The sequence below is a fragment of the Pongo pygmaeus genome, chromosome 8 (genome assembly GCF_028885625.2).
Source record: "Pongo pygmaeus isolate AG05252 chromosome 8, NHGRI_mPonPyg2-v2.0_pri, whole genome shotgun sequence".
NCBI lineage: Eukaryota > Metazoa > Chordata > Mammalia > Primates > Hominidae > Pongo > Pongo pygmaeus.
The window spans coordinates 110,513,902-110,541,729 of NC_072381.2; the positions used below are offsets into that span (position 1 = coordinate 110,513,902).

Sequence of the window (27,828 nt, forward strand, 5' to 3'; positions counted from 1 at the left end):
TTATTATTACTATTAAACCTGAAAAGTACCAAGCCCCATTTCTTTTATCTGGTACTTATGTAATTACCATGGAGAGGATCTAGCTAACATTTCTCCGGGTTACATCACACCTTATTAAATTAAGCCTATCTCTTTAGTCTGTCTGTCATGACCTTATTGAGTCTTGCTTCTGCCACTGAGCATATTGAGGGCTTCCTCCAGCTTTATGTCATCAAAAAAATTCAATTTCCAATGATGACCATTATTTTCATGTCTTCAAGTCATTAATAAAAATGATGAACAAGAAAGAGCAGACAACAGAACCTTGCAGCGGACTACTCACACCTCCCTCTTGGTTGATTTTAATGTCTTCATTGGGTACTGTTCAGCCACATAATTTTACCAAGCACCTGGCTCATATTTTCTCAATCATTTTGTCAAGATTCCTATGACAGACCCTGTTCAAATGCCATGCTGGTATCCAGGTAAATCATGTGCTTCACATTTTCCTCTTCTGTCTGCCTAGTAACCTTTTAATAGAAAGGAATGTGATTAATCTGACATGATGTTTTTTGTGATCCAGGAAGTAAATTTGAACTATGTGGAGTCAACAGAAATATATGGTTTAGCATCATTAACATCCTGCACTAGGAGTATTCCAATCAGGGAAGACTTACTGCTGGAAGTGGTGTCTGAATGCGAGAGTTTTGAAGGCTGGATAGAGAAAAAAAAGATATCCGTCAAGGTCTCCTCCCACTGTTTTTGTTTGTTTGTTTGTTTGTTTCGTTTTCCCTTGATGAGCTTATCAGTTTAACTGTCCTCTCTTCAAACAAGCAAAAATGTTTGATAAGAGAGAGCTGTTTTGTTAAAGATTTAAAATGGACTGACTGACCACTATGTAAAATGAATTCAGAGCTAAGAAATGGAAATACCTTAGTGGATGACCTGGCATCGATGAATTGGATTTGGAAACCACTGGATTTAGCAAGACTACAAGAGAACAGAGAGAACCCAGGGAGAGGGAGTTAGGTTTGCTTTGCTCCACAGTGTCAGCTGCATATGTTGGGTATTCTAGGCTCAGAGCTTCTCCTACCCCATGCTGAGCTTAGATCCACACAAAACCCATGTAGTTGTACTAAAGGAGAGATCCTGTCTCTCTTTCAAAGTCTGCTTAATTTTCTTTTAGATAAGGCTCTAGGTTTTATTTAACTTTTATCTGAAGCACATTCAAAATTGATCCTGAGATGTATTGTAAATTGGATGATCTACAAAAGCAACTCTATATTCTTCCTCATTTCACAAGTTTTGTCAGTCTGTACCTTTCCCATAAGCGTCCTCATCTATTAGAGAGCATAAGAAAATGACCCAGGAAGAGAGTTAATCTTGTAGGTGTCACCATAACAGTATCTGAACTTGGACAGAGGAGAATCCAGGGCTGGTAGTGTGATTAAGTCTTGCTGAAATGGAAGCCATCCAATTCCTTGAAAGACTTCAGTTGTTTTAAGTTCACAGCATGATCGGTCTCCCCTTTACATCACTATGATAGATGTCTTGCATTGTAATTGCAAGACACGCCACCTGAGTAGAGTATGGATGATCAGTCTTTTTTTTTTTTTCTATTTTTCTAGAAACAATTGATCATTCATATTTATAGGGCAATCAACTGCTGGGCTTTGAAAAGGTCAGTATTGATTATCTAAGTCACAGATGGTGTGCTTCTTTACTATACATAAATATGGGTTCCTTTTATGAGTCTGCTGTGATTTTTTTTCTTTTTAAGGAAGGAGGAGGGAGGGTAGGTATTCACGTGCGTTAAACAATGGAATTTCAACTAACACACTTAAATTCAACTAGGACTTTGCAGTTGGCATAGTTGTACTTTAAATTAGCAAATTCACTCCTTCTACCCCAACACATATATGTACAATCCGCTTTACAGATGAGGAAACTGAGTCCCTGTCCGTGGACATGGGTAGGCAAAATGCCAGTGCTTGCATTAAGGAGAAATGGGAAGGCTGTGTATCTAAATCTGAACAGGGGTTTTATAATGGGTGGTGAGTTTGGGACTACCAGTCCCAGTTTTTTTTCTTTACTGGGCTTTCTATATTTTAAATGCTTCCTGTACTAGACATATATTATTTTTCAATTTAAAAAATGGTTGATTTGAAACCCACTGTGAATGACATGCCAGTTGATTGAATTGTATGGATAGTGGGCTTTCTCCTCAATGGCCCTCAAGGAACTCACTTTGGAAGAACAACTAAAGTCCAGGCTGCAGTGAATCTCTATCTCCTTCCCAGTTTCTGTGCATTAGTGACTGACTATGGGACCTTCTCCACTTGTGTCTCCCACTCCTCCCCTAAACACTTAGAGTTTTTGGCCACTTCAGCCTCCGCTCCGAGTGGCAATTGGTGAAAGTGGACTACAAATCTATCTTCAGCCGGCATTGCACCAAAGAGGACTATCAGACCTGGCACCTGCTCAATCAGGTACACCCCAGGGAGGTGGAGTGCTGGCTTTGAGGAGGAGGAGCTAGTGCAAGCCCGGTTGGGTCTTATCTGAGCCTTCCTATTTAGGGGAGGAAGGTAGTGGGTCATCTGAGGATATGGGTGTGGATTTGGAGAAAAGGGTGAAACACACTCAGGTCCAGTAGGGCCAGATGATATTTAGGAACTATCTCGCACCCTGGGATCCTATCTACTAATTGAGGTCACTGAGCTGCCTGGGGGAAAGGTGATGATGATAACCTGGGGTTTTAGCTCTATCCATGGAGAAATGAGCTTTTTACAGCTAGAAGGTCTCCAAGAGTTGCTCATTTTATCTGCCAATGTGGAAGGCGAGAGCATTTCTCAGACTAGCCTGAAATAAGGGACCCAGAGCACTGGGAACAGGTCCACTGAGAAAGGGTGTCAGGGTGGGTAGGTCTAGCAATGGTAGATATTTACTGCTGTGAGAAATAGGCAGGCTTCTGCGTTCTTCAGAACCACTGGGTCCTTGTAATTTGTATCAGCTTCTCCTTTCTTTGTTCTTGACTGGGAATTAAGATTTGGGCATGGTCGTTTATCATAGAGAAGGAACATTTTGGGTCAACTTCAATTTCCCTCTGAAGACAATGTGAAAAATGTGCCAGAAATGGGCTCCTTTCCACTAGAATTGCTACTGAAGCCATTTGGGCAAATGTACCTGGTGGTCTGCAAAGATGCCTGGAGTCCTTACATTCTCTATGGAGGTGGGGCAGAAACAGGATGATGTAGACATCACTGGCTTGGGTGGGTGGAGGGTAGAAGTGGGCCCACCTTCCATAGTGTTCCTTTTATGTGGTAGTAAAAGATTAGCACTTTTATTCTTGAAACTCCTGGATCATTACTGAGAATGAGACTGCTACGTAAAGTACCTAAATGAGAATGAACAGGCTAATGCTTCTTGTTGACAACTGGTTTATTTCACCACCTTTTTGTTTTTCTGTCTCTCACACTATGGAATTTCTCTCTAAGGGAGAGCCTTGTGTCATGGGAGAAAGGAAAATATTCAAGAAACGTAAGCCAGGAGCTCAGTGTGCCCTGGGCCGAGACCACTCAGGATCAGTGGTCTCAGAACCCTGTGTCTGTGCCAATTGGGACTTCGAGTGGTGAGTTGTTTGGCATTTCATTACCAATTCCAACCAGGTCTTCACCTGTCTGTGGAGTGGGGTGGGGTGAAGATGAAGTTAGGAGAGGAAGCATGACCCAGAGATAGGAGATGTATCTGCTGGCCTGTGGGCCCAACCATCCCAGTTACTGGGCCAGATGGGAAGTCTGCATCCCCGGAAGGAGGACAGGCTGAGGCACTTTCACAGAGAGAGTCACTGCTCTATCAGAGCAGCATCCCTCGGGGGGCTTCTTCTCATCTGCATTGAGCAGCTGTATTGGAAACTACTGGAGAAGCTGGGCTGGGCATTGACAGAGGTTAGAGAGCTACTGCCTTGCTGTTGCCTCCAGCCACATGCACTCTCATTGTGCTCTTCCACGTGGCCTCTCTATTATTTCCTTTTTCTCCCCCTAATAACAGCAATCAACAACCTTAAATCTCACTTAATGAAATTCAAATCTCACCTATAGACAATTACTCCCAAATTTCCAAATATTTACCTCTAGCCCTGGCCTCCCCCTTCTCTTGGTTGGACACATATGTGTCTGGCTATCTACTCAGCATTCATCTCCTCTTGATTCACTACCAGGGATATCAAACTTAAGGCAGCCAAAGCAAAGCTTTTCTTGAATCCCCCTCATTGGAAGGAGTCCCTTGCCCAGTTTTTCCAATTTCAATAAAACACACAGCTATCCATTCAGTTGCCAGAAGGGCTTGGTTTCTCCTTTCCTTTCACTGTCAGATCCAGGCCATCTGCAAGTCCTTGCAGTTTCTATCCCCCAAACACATTCTAACTCAAATCACTTCTTTCCATCTCGCAGCTGTCTGTATCACTCCAGGAATCGAACTCTCTCCACGTCCACCCTTGTCACTTAAAATTCATTCTCCTCACAGCAACCGAGATGGTATTTTAAAAACTCAAACCACATCTTATCACTACTACACTTAAAATACTCCAATATCTTCCCCCTCACTTAAAATCTAATCTTCTTTCCTTAGTTTCCTCCATTGTAGGTGATTTGGCCCTGCAATTACCTTTATGTCTAAATTCCTTACTGTTCTTACCTCATTCACTGTATTGCAACCACATTACCACCTCCTGCACCTTTATTAATCCCGGCTCACTCCTAGCAGAGGGAGCAGAAAATGCAAGAATTTCTTCCAAATCTTAGTATAGCTGGCATCTTTGAGTCACTCATGTCTCAGAAAAAATATCAGCTTCTCAGAAATGCCTTCTGAGACCACCTAATCTCACCTATACCCTGGCACAGTCTAGCATATCCCTGTTTTATTGTCTCCTTAGTATTAATTGCCATACAAAATGAACATGTTTTTGATTGTTCTACTATCACCTATCTTTCTCCAGTAGAATGTAAGTGCTGGGAATGCAGGAGTTTTAGACTTTCCTTGTTTCTGCATCCACAGTGCCTGGCCCACAGCAAACATTCAATAAAGAGTTGTAGCATGTTTCTGAACATTGTTCCTTTTAGGAGGGTCAAAAACCTCCCCAATTCTGGGAATGGGTACATAGCACTCCGATCCCAGCTGGATGAATTCTTCCTCTGCATCACAATAAAAAGCTAAAGTTCAATTTGATTATTTTGGTAGCCCATCTCAGCTTTGTCTTTGTTAAAAGACAAAACTAAGGGATTGGGCATTGGCCTCTAAACTTGGGAGGGGCAGGGCAATGATAGAGCTGCTATTGGGCTTATCTGGCATCAAATAGCCAAAGTAAGTCCAAGTGGGCACAGAGCATCTGCCCCTGAATGGCAGCCTCACTCCTTCCAGCCTCATTTCATCCAGCTGGTTTTTTAGCTTGATTTGTACTAGAAACTATCCTTTGTTTCCCACTTTCTGCTAGGAGTATAACTGGAAGCCAGAGGAGTGACTCTGACTGCTCTCCACCTGTTCTTTATCCTTAAACTCATACCTGGGAAAGCATGGCTTCAGTGAAATTCATGAAAATGAGATATACTAAATGTAATTTAAATTTGACTAGCAGAGTCCTTTCTGTGACCATTTTGAGCCCTTGGCAACAAAGTATATTTTCACATTGTGAAAAATATTTTCAATTATTAGTCACAATTAAGCAAAAATAGTCACAGCAATGAGTGCAGTAGGCTACTCAAAATTATGGCTTGTGACATATTGATGTCAATCTGAATATTCAGAATATTAATTTCAGGTTTCCTTATGTCCTTCTGCAGACTAACTCCATTGAGGCACACTGTCTTTGAATTTGTCGTGATACATATTCTCCTGTGTCTCTGTGTGCCATAATAGACCCTCACCCATTGTTGGGTAGCATCACAAGTGAGAAGAAATAAGAACTGTAAAGTATTTTCTCATCGTAATTCCATTAACATTTACTGGTCTGGGCAAAAATTCTAGCACTGATAGTCACAGTTTTTGACCTTGGCAAGTTTTCTTAATCTTTGTGACTTCATCTCTACAGCTGCAAAATAAAAATACATAACATCTACTTCGTTGGGTCCTAAGGAAGAATACATGAATTAATATATTAATATACATCATTAATATAGATAAGACATTTATCCTACTGATGTATAACATAGAAATACAACATAGGCTAGCTATTGCTGCTACTGTTGCTACTGTTGTTATTCTTACACCCTAGGGTTAAGTGGTCCCTGTGGTATTTTTGCAAGTAAACCAGAACTTATACATCCAAATAAGCACTGTTTTCAGAGTAGTATCTTGGGGTCTTATCCATTTACTTCAATACTGTTGGCATTGCTCAAAGTATTTCTGAACCCTTCTTTAGGGAGTGCTGTCAGAATCCATCTATAAGTAAAGCAGGGTGGGAGAGGTGAGGGGGAGCCTTTACAAGGCCTTCTGTGGTTCTCATACTTGCACTGGTAGAGGTACCATGTGGATCCAAGACCCTGTAATGTCAGGATCTTTATTATTGCCATTTTAATGAGAAGAAACATCTTGGATATAGGTTACTTGATCAAGGTTACATCCCTAGGAGAGAATGAGCTGGGGTTCAAGTGCAGATTTAGTTAAATTCCACATTCTCTTCTCTACACCCTGCCATTTCTCAAGAAATCAAACAAGTCTTTATTATTTTAGATTCATTTTGCTTCAGAAAAAAATAGTTTCCAAGTTTAGTTACTCTAAAATTAAAACTCATCCCCAAAGGACTTGGGTTTACTGCTGTTGAGGAAATATAAGGTAGAATGTTTCCTCAACACTGAAACAATTTCCGATGAAGTAGTTTCGACCATTGGTACTAGAATCATAATAGGTGTATGGTCTCCAAAAATATTTTATAGAATTTTTTTTTTATATATAAGGTGGTGTATGTTTGCATTTCTATAGCCAATCACACTTCATATTAAAAAGAATATAGAGAACCACTTGAGTAGAGTAGAGAAGTAGACAAGGCTTGATGCTGGGTTTGTGGTCATAATCTCAGAACACAAACAAAAAAAATCACATGGCCTATAAAGTTTTTTTTACTACTACTGAGTAGGGGAGAAGTTGTTTTTGATTACTGAAATTTCTGAATTATTTACAGTGATTTTTGGGGGGACAATGAGACTGAATATTTGAAATTGTCTTTTTGTTTTTAAGTTAACTTCAATAAGCATAGTGATTGGTTAAAAGATACAGTTTTTCCATCAAATACAGTTTGTCTGTTTGCTGGTCTTTAATGCTAATGCTAGAAATCAGCATACGGCATATAGCCTTGTCCGCTTCTCAGTGGTCCTCTCTAGCAGGAAGTGTTATTAGCTAAGGCATCTGAAATACCCAGTGCAGTTAGTACCAGTGATTATCATGCACAGTCCATTTAGATGTTTCCCTAGGCCAAATCAGGGCAGGTTCATTTGATTGATCTAGGAAAAGTTCAAGCCTCAGAGACAGCCGAGAGAGGGTATCACCTAGTTCAATCAGTTTGGGAAGGAAGAGTAAAGGCTGGGGAGGATGAATTAAATGTCTTCACTTTGGTGGAAGAATTGAGGACTGCAACCTTGGTTCACAGAGGGAAGATATTTTCTACCTCTGTCCCTCTTCTGCAAGAAAAGAGGAGGTTTTCTAGATTCTCAGAAGCATTTATTTGTAGCAAAACATTCACTTCCACAACTTTCTCCAGAGCAAGTATCAGTAATAAGTATGAATTCTGCATAAAGATCGATGTTTCAACATAAAAGCCTCATAAATCCGCCAGCCTCAAGCGTACCCTAGAGAGCCACTTTGCAGCAACCTCCATCATGGCGCTGGAGAAAGACCAGGAACAAATCCTTATTGAGAGTAAAGTTTGTTAGAGACCAGCAGGCAGTCAGAAAAGGTGCACGAGGGGGCTCCTCTAAAGTCACATGAGGGCTCTTGAGAGGGAGTAGCACTCCAGGAGACCTGAATTCACTTGTTCAGTGAGAAACCAGGTTGAACCAGAAATTATTATGCCCAGGAGTTCTTTTCTTTCACTCATTCACCTAACTTCTCACTCGACGAAAACTTTTACTGAGCCCCTACTATGTAAGCAGATGTTTTACCACATCTTTGAGATGAATTATCTTAATCTTCTCAATGAAATCCCAGAAGGAGAGTCTGCTTATAGACATTTTACAGATAAAGGAATGGAACACAGAGATGTTAAGTAATTCACTCAGGATAATATTATTCTGACTTCAGAGTCCTGAGTCTTAGTATGTATTACTGGCTACTTCCATGTCCCATATGGCACTATATCCACAAAGCAAGTTTATTGAGTGGTGATGTAGAAGACAGGGGAGGAGTTTTGGGGGTGTCACAGCACATACATTCAGATGTATCCGAAGTACATTAATCTAGTGGTTCCCCAGAGTAAGCCTGAGTACTCTGCCTATGGAGCACAAGCAAGGATGTGTTTCCACAGTGGACAAGTGAGAGGATAAACAAGACAATAACATTGTTATTTACAAAATATACAAAACATACAAAATTTACAAAATATACAAGAGTTATTGCACTAAAAGAAGGCATAGCAGAAAATAATGAGTATAATTAAATGCTGAATTTTGTGGTCCAAAGCTGTCATAGTCACATGTGGTTATTTGCATTAAAATGAAATAAAAAATGTTATTCCTTAATTGCACTAGTTAGGGACTACCATATTAGCTTAATATAAAATATTTCTCTTATCATAGAAAGTTCTATTGAACAGCACTGGTTCTGACTGTATGTGCTATAGATACACAAAACAAAGAGAACAAAAAGATCACTGTGACCTGAAGTAATCATGGAAGGCTTCCTACAGGAGGTGGTGGTGGGACTATGTAGACTTCCTGCTGAGGAAGAAAAGGAAAATAGGCAGTACTTCAAAGAAATAAATAAGAGACTAAGAAAACATAAACCTAAAGAAAACATTAGATTAGGAGAAATATTTGAGGAATGATTGTTGGATTTTCCAAACATTTTCTGAAATAGTTGGGATATAATTGTAATCTTTCTTTATGGCTGTATTTGGGCTTATGTCTTAGCTAAATGATGATGTTAATGATTAATCCATTGTTTTTGTTGCTGTTGGGCCTGCTTGTGTTTGTTGAGTGCTCACTCCATGCCTACCAAGAACCTCTATCTGCCTAATCCCAAACCTACCATGCTACCCTGCCTGCTAAAGTGGAACAGGATGCCTGTAGATCACTAGTACTGGAATCTCAACTGGCAGATGGGAGGATGGAGAAATGAGAATCAGGGAGGCTGTGATATGGCTGTGAGTGGTCTGAGAGCCCCTGCAGCTTGTCTGGAAGAGACCATGACTTCTTGGTTGGCTCCAAGAGTCTCAGAATGTCATTCCTGGGGACTAGGGGCCTCCTTAATGAGCCAGTGGGTGCCCTATGGGATTGGACTCATGCTGAGCAGGGATCAGGAGTCTCCATTATCACCTCTGCCACTGTCAGCTGTGTACAATCTTTGGCAAAGTCATTTCTCTTCTTTTTGCTTTTCTTTTCCAGTCTACCAACTTAGCAGATTGGATCCAAGAATAAAAGTATCCCTTCGTATTTTGGCATGCAGAGGTTTATTATTATTATTATTATTATTATTATTATTATTATTATTATTATTATTATTTCTAAACTGTCCTGGCTATCCCTCCTTTAGAATCTAAGCCTTTTCCCTGGATGGGATTTGGAAGACATACAGGTTCCCGGAAATGAAAAAGTTGTCCCTAAACTTTTAGAACTTCTAAAGCTGTTATAGTTGAGAAAGACATAGAGGTGACTTATTTCTTGAAGGAAAATGTGTGTGTGTTTGCAGAATCTGCAGCAGCAGACTTCCCTGAGGCAAATCAAACTTTCTGGTGCATTCTGTCCAAACCTCACAATTCAACAGAAAAACGCCTTTCCCCAGGAAGCTGGAGCAACAGCTGGAGCTGCTTGTTTGTCTAAATCATGCAGGCTTCGGAGCTGGGAAGGAGGTTGGGCTGTATGAGATATTTTAATATACATTTAGGAGAAATTAATGAAGAAGTCCACAACTTGGAGGCAGCCAGTTTCCACTAATGTTGTTAAATATTAATGAAATTCTTTTACTCTTGGAGCAAAGTAACATGCCTGGTGCACCTATTAAAATTACTGCATTTCTGACAGGTAGCAGAGCTCAACAGAACTGCTAAACATGGTTATATTTAGCAAAGACCATTAAGATGTTTCTTTCATTCTTAAAATTGCTTGAGAGAGAGCACCCTTCCTTCATAGATTACCAGTAATCCCTAGGGTTAATAGGACATTCAATAGATTTACCTCAGAAAACAACTGGAGAATTTTTGATAAGTAGTGAGGATACACCACAGCCCAATAGTTCCACAGATAAAAAATGCTTAGAAATAAGTAATTCAGGCCAGGAACATGGGCTCACACCTATAATCCCAGTACTTTGGGAGGCTGAGGTGGGCAGATCACTTGAGGTCAGGAGTTTGAGACCAGCCTGGCCAAACGGCGAAACCCCATCTCTACTAAAAATACAAAAATTAACCAGGCATGGTGGTGGGTGCCTGTAATCCAAGCTACTCTGGAGGCTGAGGCAGGAGAATCACTTGAACCTGGGAGGCGGAGGTGTGAGTGAGCTGAGATCGCGTCACTGCACTCCAGCCTGGGTGACAGAGTGAGACTCTGTCTCAGAGAGAAAAAAAAAAAAAAAGAGAAATAAGAGATCCAGTGGTGTGCTTGGAAATATTTAACTGCTGGCTCTCTGGGAACAAACAAATTAATACTCCCTGATTAATGGTATCTGCTGATCATCATACATATTCCCATCATGGCAGATTTCAAACTACCGACCTGACATGAGTGAATGCAGAATTGGGGAGAGATAGCTACTACCACAACATTATATAATATTCCCACCATACAGATACATGGATGTAAAGCACCTCAATAGCATGGACAATAGAATGATAGAATATTTTAATATAATATATATTATATATAATAATAAAATATAGCAATCAAGAATGTATGCTTTAAGTATTACCTTTGTAATATAATTTATATAATTGAAATTTCATACAATTTCATTTTTAATAGTGGCTTTGTTTAACAACCATTAATTAGCTTGCAAAATTTCTGAGATGTTAACTGTGAGCTCTCATGGGCTATTACAAGCTGGCACAACACTGAGTCCATATGAATTGTCAGACTGAGAGATCTCCAGTAGTTAATCAGAAGCCTTGACCAAAACATTTACTTGTCAGAAGTGTCTCTTTCTCCTTCCTTCCTTCCAGCTTCATTTAAACATGCCAATATAAGACTGATCTCAAATTCCACCTTTCTATGTAGAAATCCATGATTATTGTCACATTAACTCCACAGGAATCTGTTGGGCACTTGGGGCTACTCTCTGCAGTCCACACTGTAGCATCAGTTATGGGCCCACAGTCTTCCTGCAGAGATAGATGTAATGCAATCATGTAATGCAATGGGATATTTTTTTTTTCTTTTAAGACGGAGTTTCGCTCTTGTTGCCCAGGCTGGAGTGCAGTGGTGCGGTCTTGGTTCACTGCAACCTCCACCTGGGTTCAAGCGATTCTCCTGCCTCAGCCTCCCAAGTAGCTGGGATTACAGGCTCCTGCCACCATGCCTGGCGAATTTTTGTGTATTTTTAGTAGAGATGGGGTTTCACCATGTTGGCCAGGCTGGTCTCAAACTCCTGACCTCGGATGATCCACTCGTCTCGGCCTCCCAAAGTGCTGGGATTACAGGTGTGAACCACTGTGCCCAGCTGCAATTGCTTTCTAATGTAATTGGAATTCGTTTACCCAATAAATATTTAATGCCTGAAATGTCCTAGGTACTGTTCCAAATTCATATTGGCCAAAAACAAACAAACAAACAAAAACTGAAAATTATCACTGCTCTTTTGTAGCTTCCACTTATAGTTACCAACAGGTTATGACCCCAAAGATTTTGTCTAGGGAACCAGCGATGGCCTTCTATGACCTAGATATTAAAGAAGGATAAGTAGGAAACTACCAAACATAGAAAAAAGTGGAATGCTTCAAGCCTGAGGGATTACATATAAAAAGATAAAGAGGGTTGAAAAGGCTGGCTAGAAGTGTTCAGTTAAGAGTTTTATGGGAAGATGGGTAAGAAGGTGGGGTGGGGTCAGACTCGGAAGATATTGTGTATGAGCTCATTAATCAATTGGTTCTTCTTAGCTCTACTGTTTAGTGCCGTGCTGCATATGGTTTTATTCTGTTCTTTAGTCATGTTTGGGGTATGCTGTATCTCTCCCCCCCAAAGACTGAAAACCCTTTGAGGACAGGGATTGTCACACCTTTTTAAGTTTTTTATTATTATTATTATTTTACAGGGCAGGGCACATAGTGAGTTATAAATAGATGTGGAATTAAATTTAAATTTTTAGTCCCCTCTCCCCTTCATTCCTATTGTAGATATACACACAGAAAATTTGCCTCTGTTTTCATTGGACTTCCACAAAATCTTGGCTCAAAGAACATGCACGAAGCAGAAAAAGGAAAGGAGTTGTGGGTTCTGAGAAAGCAACTTCTTTTCTGCTGCTTTATGTTTTATTAACACTTAATGGATTAATATTTATATGTCCAGTTTATTTTGCCCCATCGGTGCGTTTCAGAAAACCCTAGGATGCTTAACTTAGAAACGTGAATTCAGCCAAGTGAAGCAACCCTCAATGATCTCTGGTTGGCTACAAGAGCAATAATACCTTCTACCTACTTTATTGTACTTCTGCTTTGACATTTACACACCCAGGGGTCTTCTGAAACTCCAAGAAGTAGGGAAACACTGTTTGGACTTCAGATAGGGGACCTCCTTTTCTACACTGCTCTGTTACATTCCCATTTTGCATCAGGGAGAAGAGGGGAAAGAAATCGTAGCGGACTTTCTTTCTTCATTTTATTATGGCTAGGATTTTAAAGAAACACACAAAAAGAGCTACAGTGTAGTTTTATTTTATTTTTAGGGAAATAGGGGCCTTTGTTTTATCTAGTCAGGAAAAGTTTGAATGGCTCTATGTGTCCATGTGAATGGACATGTACATACTTGTTTCAGAGAGGGTGAGTCATTGTCTTTGTTGTCATGTACTTATTTCAATAATTCTACTGTGACTTAAAATGTACTTTTAACAGCATCCTCCACATTTACTCCCCAGCCAATGTACCTGCCACATTATTTATATCAATACCTTTTTAAACCTAGAATTTCTATTTGCTAAGTTGCTATTTTGTTCTGTCGACTGGACTCCAAATGATATGGAATTATTTATAAAGCTAAAAGTTCATTTTCAAAATATGAATATTTGCCCTCACTGGGGATATTTAAAACAATGCTTTATGACTTTCTGGATGGCAATAGGGAAATGTATATGTTTGTGTGTGCCTGCGGTTATTTTAGCATTTGTACATATATACTACTATGCAATATTCATTTTCCTGACAGTGACTATGGGTATGAGAGACATGGGGAGAGCCAGTGTGTCCCAGCTTTCTGGTACAATCCAGCATCCCCATCAAAGGACTGCAGCCTTGGTCAAAGCTACCTTAACAGCACTGGGTAAGTAAAACACCTACAGGAACTCAGCTCACTGTTTTCCTGTTTCTCTAAACTAGGACCAAAGGAAATGCATTGCTATTGAATACAATGGAGTGAAGATAGAGTCTGTTTATAACAAATGGCATTTAAGGGGAAGTGAAGAGTTCTTTAGCTGAGAATATCTATTTGGGGAGCATCAGAAGAGATTTCTGATCAACCAGATTTCAATACCTTTCAATATTTACTTATGAAAGACCATAGTTACTGTTTTGGTTAACCCTTCTCTTCTGGAAGGTTATGTAGTCTTATTCCTTGACACTCAAGTGAATTAAATTCATACAAGTGATGTGCAGATATTACACTACTCTCTAGTGAAAGATGAACTGAAACTCTCTGACACTGACGCTGAAAACTTGAAAATTCAAAAGTTCTATTCTAGGAATTCCTGGAATAAAAATGTCAAGGACCCCTTTCAGGAATTCTCAAATTACATGTGTGTTTATCTCTTTGTTCATGTATTGGTTACTCTTTCGGATGCTTGAAAAACATTTTCTTGAAGATTTGTTGTCTTGCCCTTTCCTTTGCTGCCTCTATAACCAAGAACGGATTTGGCAAGTAGATGAGTGGTTTAAGACAGCACCTCTCAAATGTTAATGTGCCTATCAGTCATCTGGGGATCTTTTTAAAATGCAGCTTCTGATTTGGGAGATCTGGGGTGGCAGTGAATTCTTCCTTTCTGTGAGCTCCCATGTGATGTCAGTATTGCTGGTCCCTGGACCAGAGTTGTTCTGGATGCCAGTCTTAACTCTCCCAATGGATCTTCTGTCATCTCAGTCAAGTTATTCATCTTCTCAATGCTTTTGTCATAGCTAGTTGTAACATAATGTTGAGTACTATCTATCTAACTGATGTCAACAAAGGAAAAAATATGATGAAAAAGAAGTGCTGACTGGTCTGAGATACTCTGAAATGCATGCCAACTATTTAGTTCTGGGAGGGCTATTCCTGGAGCCTGAGCTAAGGCTCAAGGATCTTTGCTGTTATTTAATTATAGGAGTCTAGTTTAGGGACTTAAGGCATTCAAGTTGCAGATCCAACAGCATGAACTTAAAGAGATTGTGGTGTCAGAGAACAAAGTGCCAGGAAGTTTGAGGAAAGGGAGTATTATGTACACAAGTTATTACCTGGGCCACCAAATTCCCAGCCAGGGCCTAAGCTGAATGTGATTGCAGGTTAAAACAGAATTATAAAAGAATTGAATTAAAGCATTTCATAGGATCATGTGACATGTGTAGGTAGACCACACTTTAAGCAACTTAGGTATGCCAAAATCCCAAATAGCTAACAAAATAATTCAGGAGAATGAAAGGGAATGGCAATTTAAAAAAAAGAAAACAAATATGCTACAGATGTCTACCAATACCTCCAGATTGTGTAAATGTTGGCTTATGTTTACAAATCATCAACCAGCTTGAGTTAATGGCCAATTGAGGTCGAAAAAGAAGGGTAGATGATATCAAGTTTGAGTTAGGACATGGTACCCACTGAAATACCTATCATCAGTAAAAACTGAGTGTCTTGTAACTATACATCCTGAGAAAGTATAAATTGATTACAAATCTTGACTGTCTAGACCAGTGATGACCAAATTAACTATAATATGAGGCATATATGTAATTTCAGATTTTCTAGTAGCCACATTAAAAATGTAAAAAAAAGATGACATTAATTTTAATAATGTTTTCTTTAACCCAAAATTTCCAAAATATTATCATTTTTTACTGGCACACTAATGATATTTCAAGTGCTCAGTAGCCACAAGGTGAGCTACCATATTGGCTACCATATGGACAAGTGGTGCTATGTTAACCAGAATAACTTTAGACCCATTATAAGCTCAGTTGACAAAAAAGATGTATATATGCAAGAAAATATATCATACTTTGATCTGAGACAGTAATGACATACAACATTAGCTTAATATCCCCTGGGATCTCTGAATGGAGGTATAGTTCAGCAGTGGGGTGGCAGGGGGGACCCAGGGAAAATGTCAGGTATGATAGAAGACTAATATCATTCAAAAAGAGTTATAAATTTCTCTGTTTTTGAAACCACCATAGGAAGGCAACATAGATGCATTTGTTAATTATTCTTGATATAGTGAGTGAAAGAAGACAAAATGTAATGGGCATGTAATGGTGATGATGATGGTGATAATAATGCTGCTGGTGATGATGGTGGTGATGGTCATAGTGGTGGTGTGTTTCTTTCATATGGTTTTTTTTACCAGAACATTTGTTTTTTCAGTGAAGCCTTATAGATGGTCATGTGCCTGGAAATATGCCCATCATGCAGATCAGGGTTGTAGGAAAGCTCTTGGCTTGACTTCATATGCTGGGGTTGGTGGGCAAGGAAGATGACATGGTGTCATTGTACATAATGATGTCCTTGTCATAGAAGGTCACAGTGCTTTGTCAGGTGATTTTCCCATGCCAACCTCCTCCATAAAATAATTTTACATAGTGGGATAGTGAGATTGAATAGGAGTTTCAATTTTGTGCTTCTAATCTGGCATTTATGCTGAGTGGGAAATGAAATATTAGCAAGGAGGAAAAAAATGTGCTCTGAAATAGCCCAGTGGCTCCACAGAAAGGGCTATTAGGCATTAGGGGAAGGAATGATGCCCTGGAGGAATAGGGAAGATAGGAAGCAGCCTCCTGATTAATCAGAGTTAGAAAAAGTCTGATGTTCTACCTGCTTTCTGGTACAGAGAAAGCTGGAGATGGCCTCTGGGAGATAGAAACAGGTCTGTCCCTCACAAGTAGAAGCACCTGCTTTTCCCATTTCCCTAGTCCAGTGAGTCTGCCTCCTCTTTTGTTCTGTGAGTCAGACATTGATTTTTCTTGTCTGGTTTAGACACTGATACAATCTGTGGCTCACCAGGTAGGATCAATAATAATGTTTAAGGAGTTACTCTTCCCAAGATGGAGGGATAGCAGGTCCTCAGCATTTGTTCAGCTTTGTAAATGACTGTCTGTCTTTTTGAGATTTGATTTCTAGGGGCCGCTGTGTGAAGCACCTGTTTTGCTCTTGCTCTCTTACATTCCCTTTATAACACACACACACACACACACACACACACACACCAGCAACAACAACACAGTCGACACAAACCACTATCAATTGTCAATTCTACTTAGGTATCGGCGGATTGTGTCCAACAACTGCACAGATGGGCTAAGGGAGAAGTACACTGCCAAGGCCCAGATGTGCCCTGGAAAAGCCCCTCGGGGCCTCCATGTGGTGACGACCGATGGGCGGCTGGTGGCAGAGCAGGGGCACAATGCAACTTTCATCATCCTCATGGAGGAGGTAGGTGCTCAACTGGGTCTCTGAGGTCAGAACTCCCAACCAGACCATTCCCAGAAGGGAAAAAGAAGATCTTACATTCCCACAGACCCCTGCACCGAAGTCAATGGTGAGAAGCTGAAATTTCTGGAAAGAAGACAGACAAGGGTGAAAGAGGGCTTAGGGTATTTACTGACCCTCCTCCCTTTATCCCACAATAAAGACCCAGTCTGCAGTGGGAGGCCACTTGCCTCTGGAGCATGCAGATCTGGATATATTCTTCAGGGTCTCCATTAAAGTCTGCTTTGCTGAGAGAATATTTATTACCATAAGACCATAAACTGTAAACTTGGCCAGAGGAAGGAAATTTGAATTTTATCTGTTGCTTTTAGGAGCCTCTTTTGCTTTATTCTGACCCTTAATCCCACTGATTAGAAAAGCCCACAAAGCTTTCACAAGGTCTTGAAAGTATGAGCATGAAGATGGGGAAGATTATTGAAATCCTTTAAAGTTATCTTTATAAAGAATGTTGTATTAGTTGCTTTTCTATCAGCTAGATGCTGTATTCTTTCACTTTTTTAGTGTTTTCTGAAATCTGGGCAGTAAAATCAGACTACATACATTGATTCCAGTATGGGAATATCTCTGTTGTCTGATTCTTTTATAAGCTGTTGAATTGCTTCCGATACTAGGGCATTTTAGGCATTCTTTGCTGAGTGGTAGAGCAGGAAGGCTTGCTTGATTGACACAGCCCTCTAAATTTATATGCAGATTGCTCTGTGCTCTTGAGATCTTGGAAAGAAGGCAAAACAGGCCAGGAGTCTTTTTTTTCACAAGTACGAGCACTTCAGAAATCTTTAAAGTCAGGAGCACACTGGACAGAGTGGTGAAGGTTCCTTATCCTAGGTTGACAGATTTCTCAGCCTTCACTCACAGCAGGTGCTTGAATTAAAGGACTTTAAGATTCAGAGGAGGTCATTATCACATTTCCACTAGGGAGTTTCCAGGACCACAGCTATAAAAACCTTCTCTTGAATGGGTGTGAAGAGCCACGATCTTATCCATTTGAATTGCCTCCAGTTCATTTCCACTTTATATTCACAAACTCAAGGATAGTTGACATTGTGTGGGGGGCAAGAGAGCACCTATCAATATTTCATTCACATCTGGGCTGCCATGGGGGAAGAGATGGAAAGTGAAACTGTGATCAGTGCACATTCACTGGGCAGAGAATTGGCTCATAATTCCAAAATGATGTATTTCTCTCTTTATCACTCATCTTCATATATGAACAGAGCAATGCTATTCTTCATATAGGATCTTTGTTTTGTGGTCAAGTGCATTGTGTTGATCCAAAGTGTTGGCCCAATATAATGGTGGGGTGGCAGGGGGGTGGGGACCAAGAAGAATGAGGTTCAGCATAGGCCCTTAAGAAGCTAAATGTTGGCTTGGGGTGGTGAGATGCATTCACCTGAATCATTGGCATCATGTTACCAGGTAGTACACAGAGAGCTCTTTCCAAGAGACAGAGATATCTGTGAGCTTGGGACAATCAGAAAAGGCTTCAGGGAAGAGGAGGCTTAAGTAGATTTAGGGAAGTCCAAGGATAAGAGAACAAGGGTATAATTTTGGGTGGTATACAGTACTCATCTGTAGAATGGGAATCGCCATCCTATCCCTGCTGTTATTTTGCAGATGGCATTCTATAATATGTATTAAATGCGTAGCATAATTCTGGTAACGTAGCAAATACTCAAAATAGGAGCAATTACAACTATAGCATGGCAACTGAGAGCATTATTATTGAAACCAGACTGGGTCTGGAACCTGGTCTTCCTGTACTCACTATGAAACTTTGGTCTAACTACTTATTTTTGTCCCCAGACAAATGGGGACAAAAATACTTTCTATAATATGGAATTATGAGGAGACTACTTGCTTGGCACTAATAAAAAAACCTCAGTAACTATTAGCTGCTACTATGATTGCAATTATTATTATGACACAAAAGGAGAATTAAACTATGTATGTGAGGGAGTCAGTGAAACCCTTGGCTTCCCTTCAGAACTTTACAGAGGGTCTAGCTTGCCCACTATTGCCAGTGTCATACCAACTCAGGTTGCCCCGAGCTTGGGCGATGAGGACAATAGGTCCATAGTGCCTGCCCATAGTACCCTGTGGATCAGATAGGAGTGTGATCATTGTGTTGCAGGTGTTTCAGCCCTTTGGGAAAGACTATGGGTCATCAGAGGTTGATGCTGAAGCAACAGCAGGAAGCATCAGATAGGAGTCTGGCTGGACCAAATAAATTGACCTGTCTGCTATGCCATCTTGCAGGGTGATCTCCAAAGGACAAACATCCAGCTCGACTTTGGGGATGGGATTGCTGTGTCCTACGCAAACTTCAGCCCCATCGAGGATGGCATCAAGCACGTGTATAAGAGTGCGGGGATCTTCCAGGTGACAGCCTATGCAGAGAACAACCTTGGCTCAGACACAGCTGTCCTCTTCCTGCATGTGGTTTGTAAGTAGGAGGCACCAGCCCCGTTTTCCCTTTCTTCCCAGTTGGCAACTTGCTCTGTTCAGACTTCCTAAAATTCAGAGCTGAGACCAGGTTCAGTGTGACTACTACAATTACCCAAACCAAATGGTGGAGATATGTACTCATCTGTGTTTCTGAGTTTTATGGTACTGAAATAGATTGATTATTTTGAAGTTAGGATAACATATTACCAACTGGGCCCTCCTTTTCAGCACCACTCTGCTCTGATATAAATGTGTGCGTGCACACACATTCAGGTAAAATCTCCTCTCTTCCTTTTGGAGAATCCTCAAAATGAAAAAGATAGAAACAAGCCATCTGGTTGATAGTCTTAGGCTCATTCTCAATCTATTATGAATGAAGACTGCACAAATCAAAGTCAACTGTTATTTGTGTTGTAAGAGCCAGAGAAGGATTAAAGAAACACGTTTAGATATTTTTAATGTAGAACTAAACACACACACAAAATTAATTTTTACATACAAGGTTACTGCAAGTTCATTCTGTTTTGACAATTCTAAGAACTCTCCAAAAATATTTTGTTGTGCTTGAATCTATTTCATTGCTATTGGCTGTTGCTTGGCACAAACCAAAAGAACAGTTGGTGTTCCAAAATATTTCATTTGCGCTGGATGCATTTTATGTATTTTCTATTCTAGAATTTGATGCATGTAAACTGAAACTTTAATATTGTGATTTTAGGATGTCGGGTCGAGGAAATGTTGTCATGGGGCTGGGACTGGTTTCCCACATGTGTATCAGTGATATTCGTGGGTCTAAGGACTTCCATGGTTCTTACTTACATACCCCACAATAGTTTCCAGGTAATATGCTACATATGGTGAAAATCATAAGTTCTGAAAGAGTCTAAGTGAAAACAAGGAGCACCCTCCTATTAACAACTCAGTGATGGCATCAACTCTATCGTATAAACAACCTACACCTAAGAGGTCCCTGGCAAACAGTAAGCTAGCTAGTCTCCTGGCTCTCCAGTCACAATGCCAGTAAAGGGACCAAAAGTGATAAGGGATGTGTGTGAGAGGAGACCTGGATTATGTAGCTCAATCATGTCCCTAAAAATGCCAGGCTACATGGCCATGAGATAAATGATTTCATCTCTGGATCTCCTGAACTCCAATTTTAAAATGGCTTAATTCTGACTGCTACCTTGCCTCGTGGGGCTTTTGTAATAGTAAACACACACAAAACACCCAATCATTCACTAATTAATTTAACAAAAATTTGTTGAAGTCTTAAAATATGCAAGGCACTCTGCTAGGCACTAGGAGGTAACAATGCGGATATGGCCCTCCTCTTACAGAGTTTCCATTCTGGTGGGGAAGTGGGGTGCTGCTACAAATGAGCCATAAATAGGCAAAGTGGTGAGAACCACACCACATCAACTACAACCATTCTGTGTCAGAAGCACCAGGTCAGAAACCCAGGTGGGTGATGTGCACGGTGTTCATGAGCCCAGGCTTTAGAACAAGGGAGATCTGTGCTTGAATTCTGATCACATTCCTTTGTTAAATGTCTACTATTGGTCAATGTTCTTAGCCTTTATAAACCTCCAATTTCTTATCTTCAATGCTGGCCAGGCGCGGTGGCTCACGCCTGTAATCCCAGCACTTTGGGAGGCCAAGGCAGGCAGATCACGGGCTCAGGAGATCGAGACCATCCTGGCTAACATGGTGAAACCCATCTCTACTAAAAATACACAAAATTAGCTGGGCGTTTTGGCACAAGCCTGTAGTCCCAGCTACTAGGGAGGCTGAGGCAGGAGAATCGCTTGAACCTGGGAGGCGGAGGTTGCAGTGAGCCAAAATCATGCCACTGCACTCCAGCCTGGGAGACAGAGCGAGACTCTGTCTCAAAAAAAAAAAAAATATATATATATATGTATCTATCTCTCTTATCTTCAATGCTTAGCTAAAAGGGAGGCTGTGAGAATCAAACTGGTGTGCATGTGTTGGATATCCCCAAGACCACCACCAGGTTTGGTGATTCACTAGGCAGACCCACAGGGCTCAGCTAAAGTTTCACTCATGACTATGATTCATTACAGCGAAAGGGTACAAAACAAAATCAGCAAAGGGAAAAGGCTTAGGGGGCAAAGTCTAGAGGAAACGAGGCAGAAGCTTCCATGAGTTTTCTCCCTACAAAGTCACACAGGACACTCCTTTATCCAGCAATGAGTTGTAACATGTATAAAAAGGCTGCCTAAAACAGAAACTCTTTAGAGACTCAGTGCCCATAGTTTTTAATGGGGGCCAGTCATGTAGGTACCCTCTGCCTGGCATATACCAAAACTCCAGATTCCCAATGGAAAGCATTGGGAATAAACCATACTGTTTGCAAGAACAGTTTAGGCAGAGTGAACCACTCTTATCAGTTAACCGTTGACTGGAAACACTCCCAGAGCCATGTTACCAGATACCAGCCTGGGGCCAACTTACATGTAGACCTTCCTAAGGACAGCAATTTCAGGTCCATGTTATTTTTTGGCACAGTGTGCGGAATGCTGCCTATCACCCAGCTTGGTGCATGATAAATCAGAGTATTTACTAAGTACTTCCTATTAACTTTGTACCCGACATTTTTGCTGCATTTAAAAATGAAGACAAAGAAGGAAAATGAACTTCACATTCCTCTATTCCAAGGACTTGCCCCACCCACATTTCTGATTCCGCCAAGAGTGGGCCTTGCCTTCAGGGTGTGACAACCAATGTATCTTACTGGCAAAAAACACAACAGCAAGGAACAGGTTTACACTGTGGCTTATGTGCATGAGGGAGGAAATGTTCCTTGAAACTTTTATCATGCTCATAATTCCCTCCAAATCAATCATGGCTGCATTTTCCAGACAGTTTTTATTGTGGAGACTGCTCTTGGCCTTACCTTGGGCCATTAGCTAACAAAAGTAGTTGTTAGCGGCCCATAATAACCAATCTCGCACAGATTATTAGATTTTTATCAAAAGGGGCCCTATTTGACAGTGAGGAATTTAGGAGTTTTCTCTGTTCCTTCCTGAATCTGCTCAGCTCTCATCTCTTCTCATTGATCCTTGGTTTGTCTTCACATCAAAGCCCAGGGGTCCTGGCTCAGAATCTTTGCCCTAAAAAAACCTGCTATATGGTAGTGTTCTTTAGGATTATTTTTAACCAAACATGCTTGTCCTGAAGCTGAATAAATGCAACCATGAGTGATGGTCTTTCAAGTTGTGAACGCCACATCCTTTTTGTGTTTGGTGTGAGTTTATGGAGAAGGGGGTCTCCTTTTATCTTCTTGGGTATCAGAGGACCTGACACTGTCAGCTCTCACTGAGCCAAGGCCCTCAAGTGACAGAAAGCCAAGAAGAAACTCAAGGCCATGAACCATAGCTGCATCACTGCTTAACTGTGGAAGATCCCAGGGTTCCCATGAGGTGTGTTGGGGAATGGGCTTCATGCTTTCTGGAGGATAGCAGTGAGAACAGAAGCAGTGACTTTGAAGGTAAAAGGGTCCCCTAAAGGGGTCCCTTTCCTATGGAGCCCCTTTAGAAGTTTTTCATCTCCCCCCTTGGATGTGGAGAAAGAAGTTTTTCATCTCCCCCCTTGGATGTGGACTAGCCAGGAGCCCCTCCCCACAGCCTCTTTCTCTTCCCCATTTATCAATAAAACACAAACTATAAAGGGACATAGGTTAGGTAAACTCCTAAAAATGAGTAAATAAAGCAATCAAAGTATCCATTATTTTCCCACATCTTGTGCCTTTTTACTCTCATGAACAAACAAATCATACAAAAATAATAACAAAAAATTCCTTATTTAAAATAAGTCAACCTTCAACCAGACGTGTGTCTGAATTGACAAAGTTGAAAGTGTTTGCTAAGAGAAATCTTGAGATGCCATATGTTTGGGGTCAAGGCAGAGAGCTTTAGGCAGAAAGCATTCTCAGACTGTAGATACTCTTCCTTTTAAGTATTCAGTTTTATTTTATGTTTAATTTTTGTGAGTACATAGTCGGTATATATATTTATGGGGTACATGAGATGTTTTGATACAGGTGTGCAATGTGAAATAAGTACATCATAGAAACTAGGGCATCCATCCCCCTCAAGCATTTATCCTTTGCACATACACTGGCCTGGCTTGTCTCCACACCCAAATAGCAGTCACTGTCCAAACACTTTCCCCTTCAATATAAAATTACCTATGACACAGAATATGTCCAGTTAGACTCAGGAGAATGCTCACTGAAGTCCTTAGAGGGACTACTACCCAATGACAGATAGAAACAGTGATGGCAGTGGTGGTGGTGGGCAGTAGTGGTAGAAATCATGACATTCTTTCATTAATTGTATGGTACTTTAAACAACCACATAACACTTTCATATGTTCTTATTAATATAAGGAAGGCAGAGCAAATGTTGTCCCTTATTTTTAGAACAAGGTAATAGTCTGTGTAGGATTAAGACTCGTAAGATAAAGGAAAAAATCATATGGGTACATTTATGCCAGAGTTGAAATGAGAAACATTCATGTTTTCTTCCCTTTGAACTGACTTGTCTCCTGAATTACCAGGGAAGCAAATAAGGATGGCTAGATGGCCTGAAAAATGCTCCACCAATAAGAATTCAAGGCCCCTGAGACTTTGCTAAAGTTGCTTATCAGCTTAAGGAGATTTTGGGCTGAGACAATGGGGTTTTCTAGATATACAATCATGTCATCTGCAAACAGGGACAATTTGACTTCCTCTTTTCCTAACTGGATACCCTTTATTTCCTTCTCCTGCCTAATTGCCCTGGCCAGAACTTCCAACACTATGTTGAATAGGAGTGGTGAGAGAGGGCATCCCTGTCTTGTGCCCGTTTTCAAAGGGAATGCTTCCAGTTTTTGCCCATTCAGTATGATATTGGCTGTGGGTTTGTCATAGATAGCTCTTATTATTTTGAGATATGTCCCATCAGTACCTAATTTCTTGAGAGTTTTTAGTGTGAAGGGTTGTTGAATTTTGTCAAAGGCCTTTTCTGCATCTATTGAGATAATCATGTGGTTTTTGTCTTTGTTTCTGTTTATATGCTGGATTACATTTATTGATTTGCATATATTGAACCAGCCTTGCATCCCAGGGATGAAGCCCACTTGATCATGGTGGATAAGCTTTTTGATGTGCTGCTGGATTTGGTTTAAATAAGCAATGGGGAAAGGATTCCCTATTTAATAAATGGTGCTGGGAAAACTGGCTAGCAATATATAGAAAGTTGAAACTGGATCCCTTCCTTACACCTTATATGAAAATTAATTCAAGATGGATTAAAGACTTAAATGTTAGACCTAAAACCATCAAAACCCTATAATAAAACCTAGGCATTACCATTCAGGACATAGGCATGGGCAAGGACTTCATGTGTAAAACACCAAAAGCAATGGCAACAAAAGCCAAAATTGACAAATGGGATCTCATTAAACTAAAGAGCTTCTGCACAGCAAAAGAAACTACCATCAGAGTGAACAGGCAACCTACAAAATGGGAGAAAATTTTCGCAACCTGCTCATCTGACAAAGGGCTAATATCCAGAATCTACAATGAACTCAAACAAATTTACAAGAAAAAAACAAACAACCCCATCAACAAGTGGGCGAAGGATATGAACAGACACTTCTCAAAAGAAGACATTTATGCAGCCAAAAGACACATGAAAACATGCTCATCATCACTGGCCATCAGAGAAATGCAAATCAAAACCACAATGAGATACCATCTCACACCAGTTAGAATGGCAATCATTAAAAAGTCAGGAAACAACAGGTGCTGGAGAGGATGTGGAGAAATAGGAACACTTTTACACTGTTGGCGGGACTGTAAACTAGTTCAACCATTGTGGAAGTCAGTGTGGTGATTCCTCAGGGATCTAGAACTAGAAATTCCATTTGACCTAGCCATCCCATTACTGGGTATATACCCAAAGGACTATAAATCATGCTGCTATAAAGACACATGCACATGTATGTTTATTGTGGCACTATTCACAATAGCAAAGACTTGGAATCAACCCAAATGTCCAACGATGATAGACTGGATTAAGAAAATGTGGCATATATACACCATGGAATACTATGCAGCCATAAAAAATGATGAGTTCATGTCCTTTGTAGGGACATGGATGAAATTGGAAATCATCATTCTCAGTAAACTATCACAAGGACAAAAAACCAAACACTGCATGTTCTCACTCCTAGATGGGAATTGAACAATGAGAACACATGGACACAGGAAGGGGAACATCACACTCTGGGGACTGTTGTGGGGTAGGGGGAGGGGGGAGGGATAGCATTAGGAGATATACCTAATGCTAAATGACGAGTTAATGGGTGCAGCACACCAGCATGGCACATGTATACATATGTAACTAACCTGCACATTGTGCACATGTACCCTAAAACTTAAAGTATAATAATAAAAAAGAAAAAAAAAGAATTCAAGGCCCCTAGGCTGAAGAGATGTCTTTGCTACAGTTGTGGCTTAAGAACTTCATATAGAAATCTCTTCAATTACTTGTTCTCATCAAATTGATGATGGTGGAAACCAAGAAAATGTGCTCTGACATAATAGGAAGAGATTTACATATTTTAGTTGGATTTGGTTATGTAGGAAGGATTAAAGAAGAGAAAGAAGGAGGGAGGAAGACAGAAAGATAGAAAGGAAAGTAAGGGGAGGAGTTAGGAAAGGAGAGAAAAAGGAAGAAAAAATCTTGCAGTGTTAAAAAACTATTTACGTCTCAGATGCAACACTGATACCTTAACACCATTTTTTTTTTAATTAACATAAAGTTTTGCTCTTGTCCCCCAGGCTGGAGTGCAATGGTGCGATTTCGGCTCACTGCATCCTCCGCCTCCTAGGTTCAAGTGATTCTCCTGCCTCAGCCTCCCGAATAGCTGGGATTACAAGCACCTGCCACCATGCACAGCTAATTTTTGTATTTTTAGTAAAGACAGGGTTTCACCATGTTGGCCGGGCTGGTCTTGAACTCCTACCTCAGGTGATCCACCCACCTCAGCCTCCCAAAGTGCTGGGATTACAGGTGTGAGCCACAGCGCCCAGCCACATTAACACTTTTTCATCAGCTTTGTCCTCTTCTCATTTTAGTTTGGAAACTAAAATCCTCACTTATTGCCTAGGGTGTGTTCATGTATATTCTTCTACTTGCTGGTTTAGAATATCATGCTGCTTATATCAGTTTTCTAAGGGAAAAAATGAGAAGCTTGGTTACCTTTCTGCAAGCAGATTTCTTATTATTTGGGAACCTGGCATTTGTTTCTACTTTGATTTAGGGAGATATACTTTTCCTTGTTTGGAAAACAGCCTTGCCAGTTTCTGAATGACACCCACTGTGTACTGCAGATGATGAGGCACAATGGCCAATTGTTGAAGGAGATGGAAACCCATTAACAATCAAGAATAATGGAAGAGCCCTCCACACAATACACTAACCCCAAATCACAATACAGGCTAATCATTAATAACAAAATAGACTGCTGTTTATCTTCCCATTTATTGGCTAAGTGTCTAGTAAATCAGCTTTGTCCTTGTATTAGAGGTTCATAAGCATCTGTGGTTAGACTTATCAGATGTAAATTTAGTTCAGATGCTACTCAAAAAATCTGAAACTTGATCTGAGTTCCTTATTATATCCAGTGCTTCATTTCAAGTGCGTATACACACCTCCCAATGTGTATAGTTTTGTGACCCTTCCTTTATTACAGGGGATGCTAATAGAAATTAAGATTAAGAATCTAGGGGTATGATACAGTTTGACCACATCCAGAATATAAACACTGGCATTTGTTTTTATGTTTCCTTAGGTCCTGTGGAGCATGTTCATCTCCGAGTTCCATTTGTTGCCATAAGAAATAAGGAGGTCAACATCAGTGCAGTTGTGTGGCCCAGTCAACTGGGGACCCTTACCTATTTCTGGTGGTTCGGCAATAGCACAAAGGTTTGGCCCTTTCTGAATGCTCCTATGTTCCAGCTTTTATGTGTCTATTAGGGGGCACCGAGAATGCAGGCAATAAGAGGTACTTAATAAACCTATGAGCCCACAAAATTGAATAAAACATACCTCTTTACACCAAGTTCATTACTTTATTAGGGAAAGTTCAGATAATCCTAAGGAAGAAAGTACTTTGAGAAACTCTGCAAACCTGCATGTTCTTGCTTCTCTAATCAATATTTCTAAAATTTCATTTGTTCTGTTTTGCTTTAATCTTGGCCTTGGCCTGGTTATATAATGTCAAAGAAGTTACTTAGCATCTCTGAGATTAAGTAGCCCTATCT

At 40.4% G+C, this 27,828-nt stretch overlaps 1 protein-coding gene across 1 annotated transcript in view; it reads left to right on the forward strand.

Moving 5' to 3' along the window:
- SORCS3 (sortilin related VPS10 domain containing receptor 3) overlaps positions 1-27,828 on the forward strand; it is a 631,488-nt gene that overhangs the window by 562,779 nt on the left and 40,881 nt on the right. The window contains exons 15-20 of the mRNA XM_054436019.2: positions 2,351-2,468; positions 3,474-3,607; positions 13,530-13,643; positions 16,823-16,994; positions 19,308-19,494; positions 27,357-27,490. Coding sequence (XP_054291994.1) covers positions 2,351-2,468; positions 3,474-3,607; positions 13,530-13,643; positions 16,823-16,994; positions 19,308-19,494; positions 27,357-27,490 — 859 coding nt within the window. The remainder of the gene's footprint in view (positions 1-2,350; positions 2,469-3,473; positions 3,608-13,529; positions 13,644-16,822; positions 16,995-19,307; positions 19,495-27,356; positions 27,491-27,828) is intronic.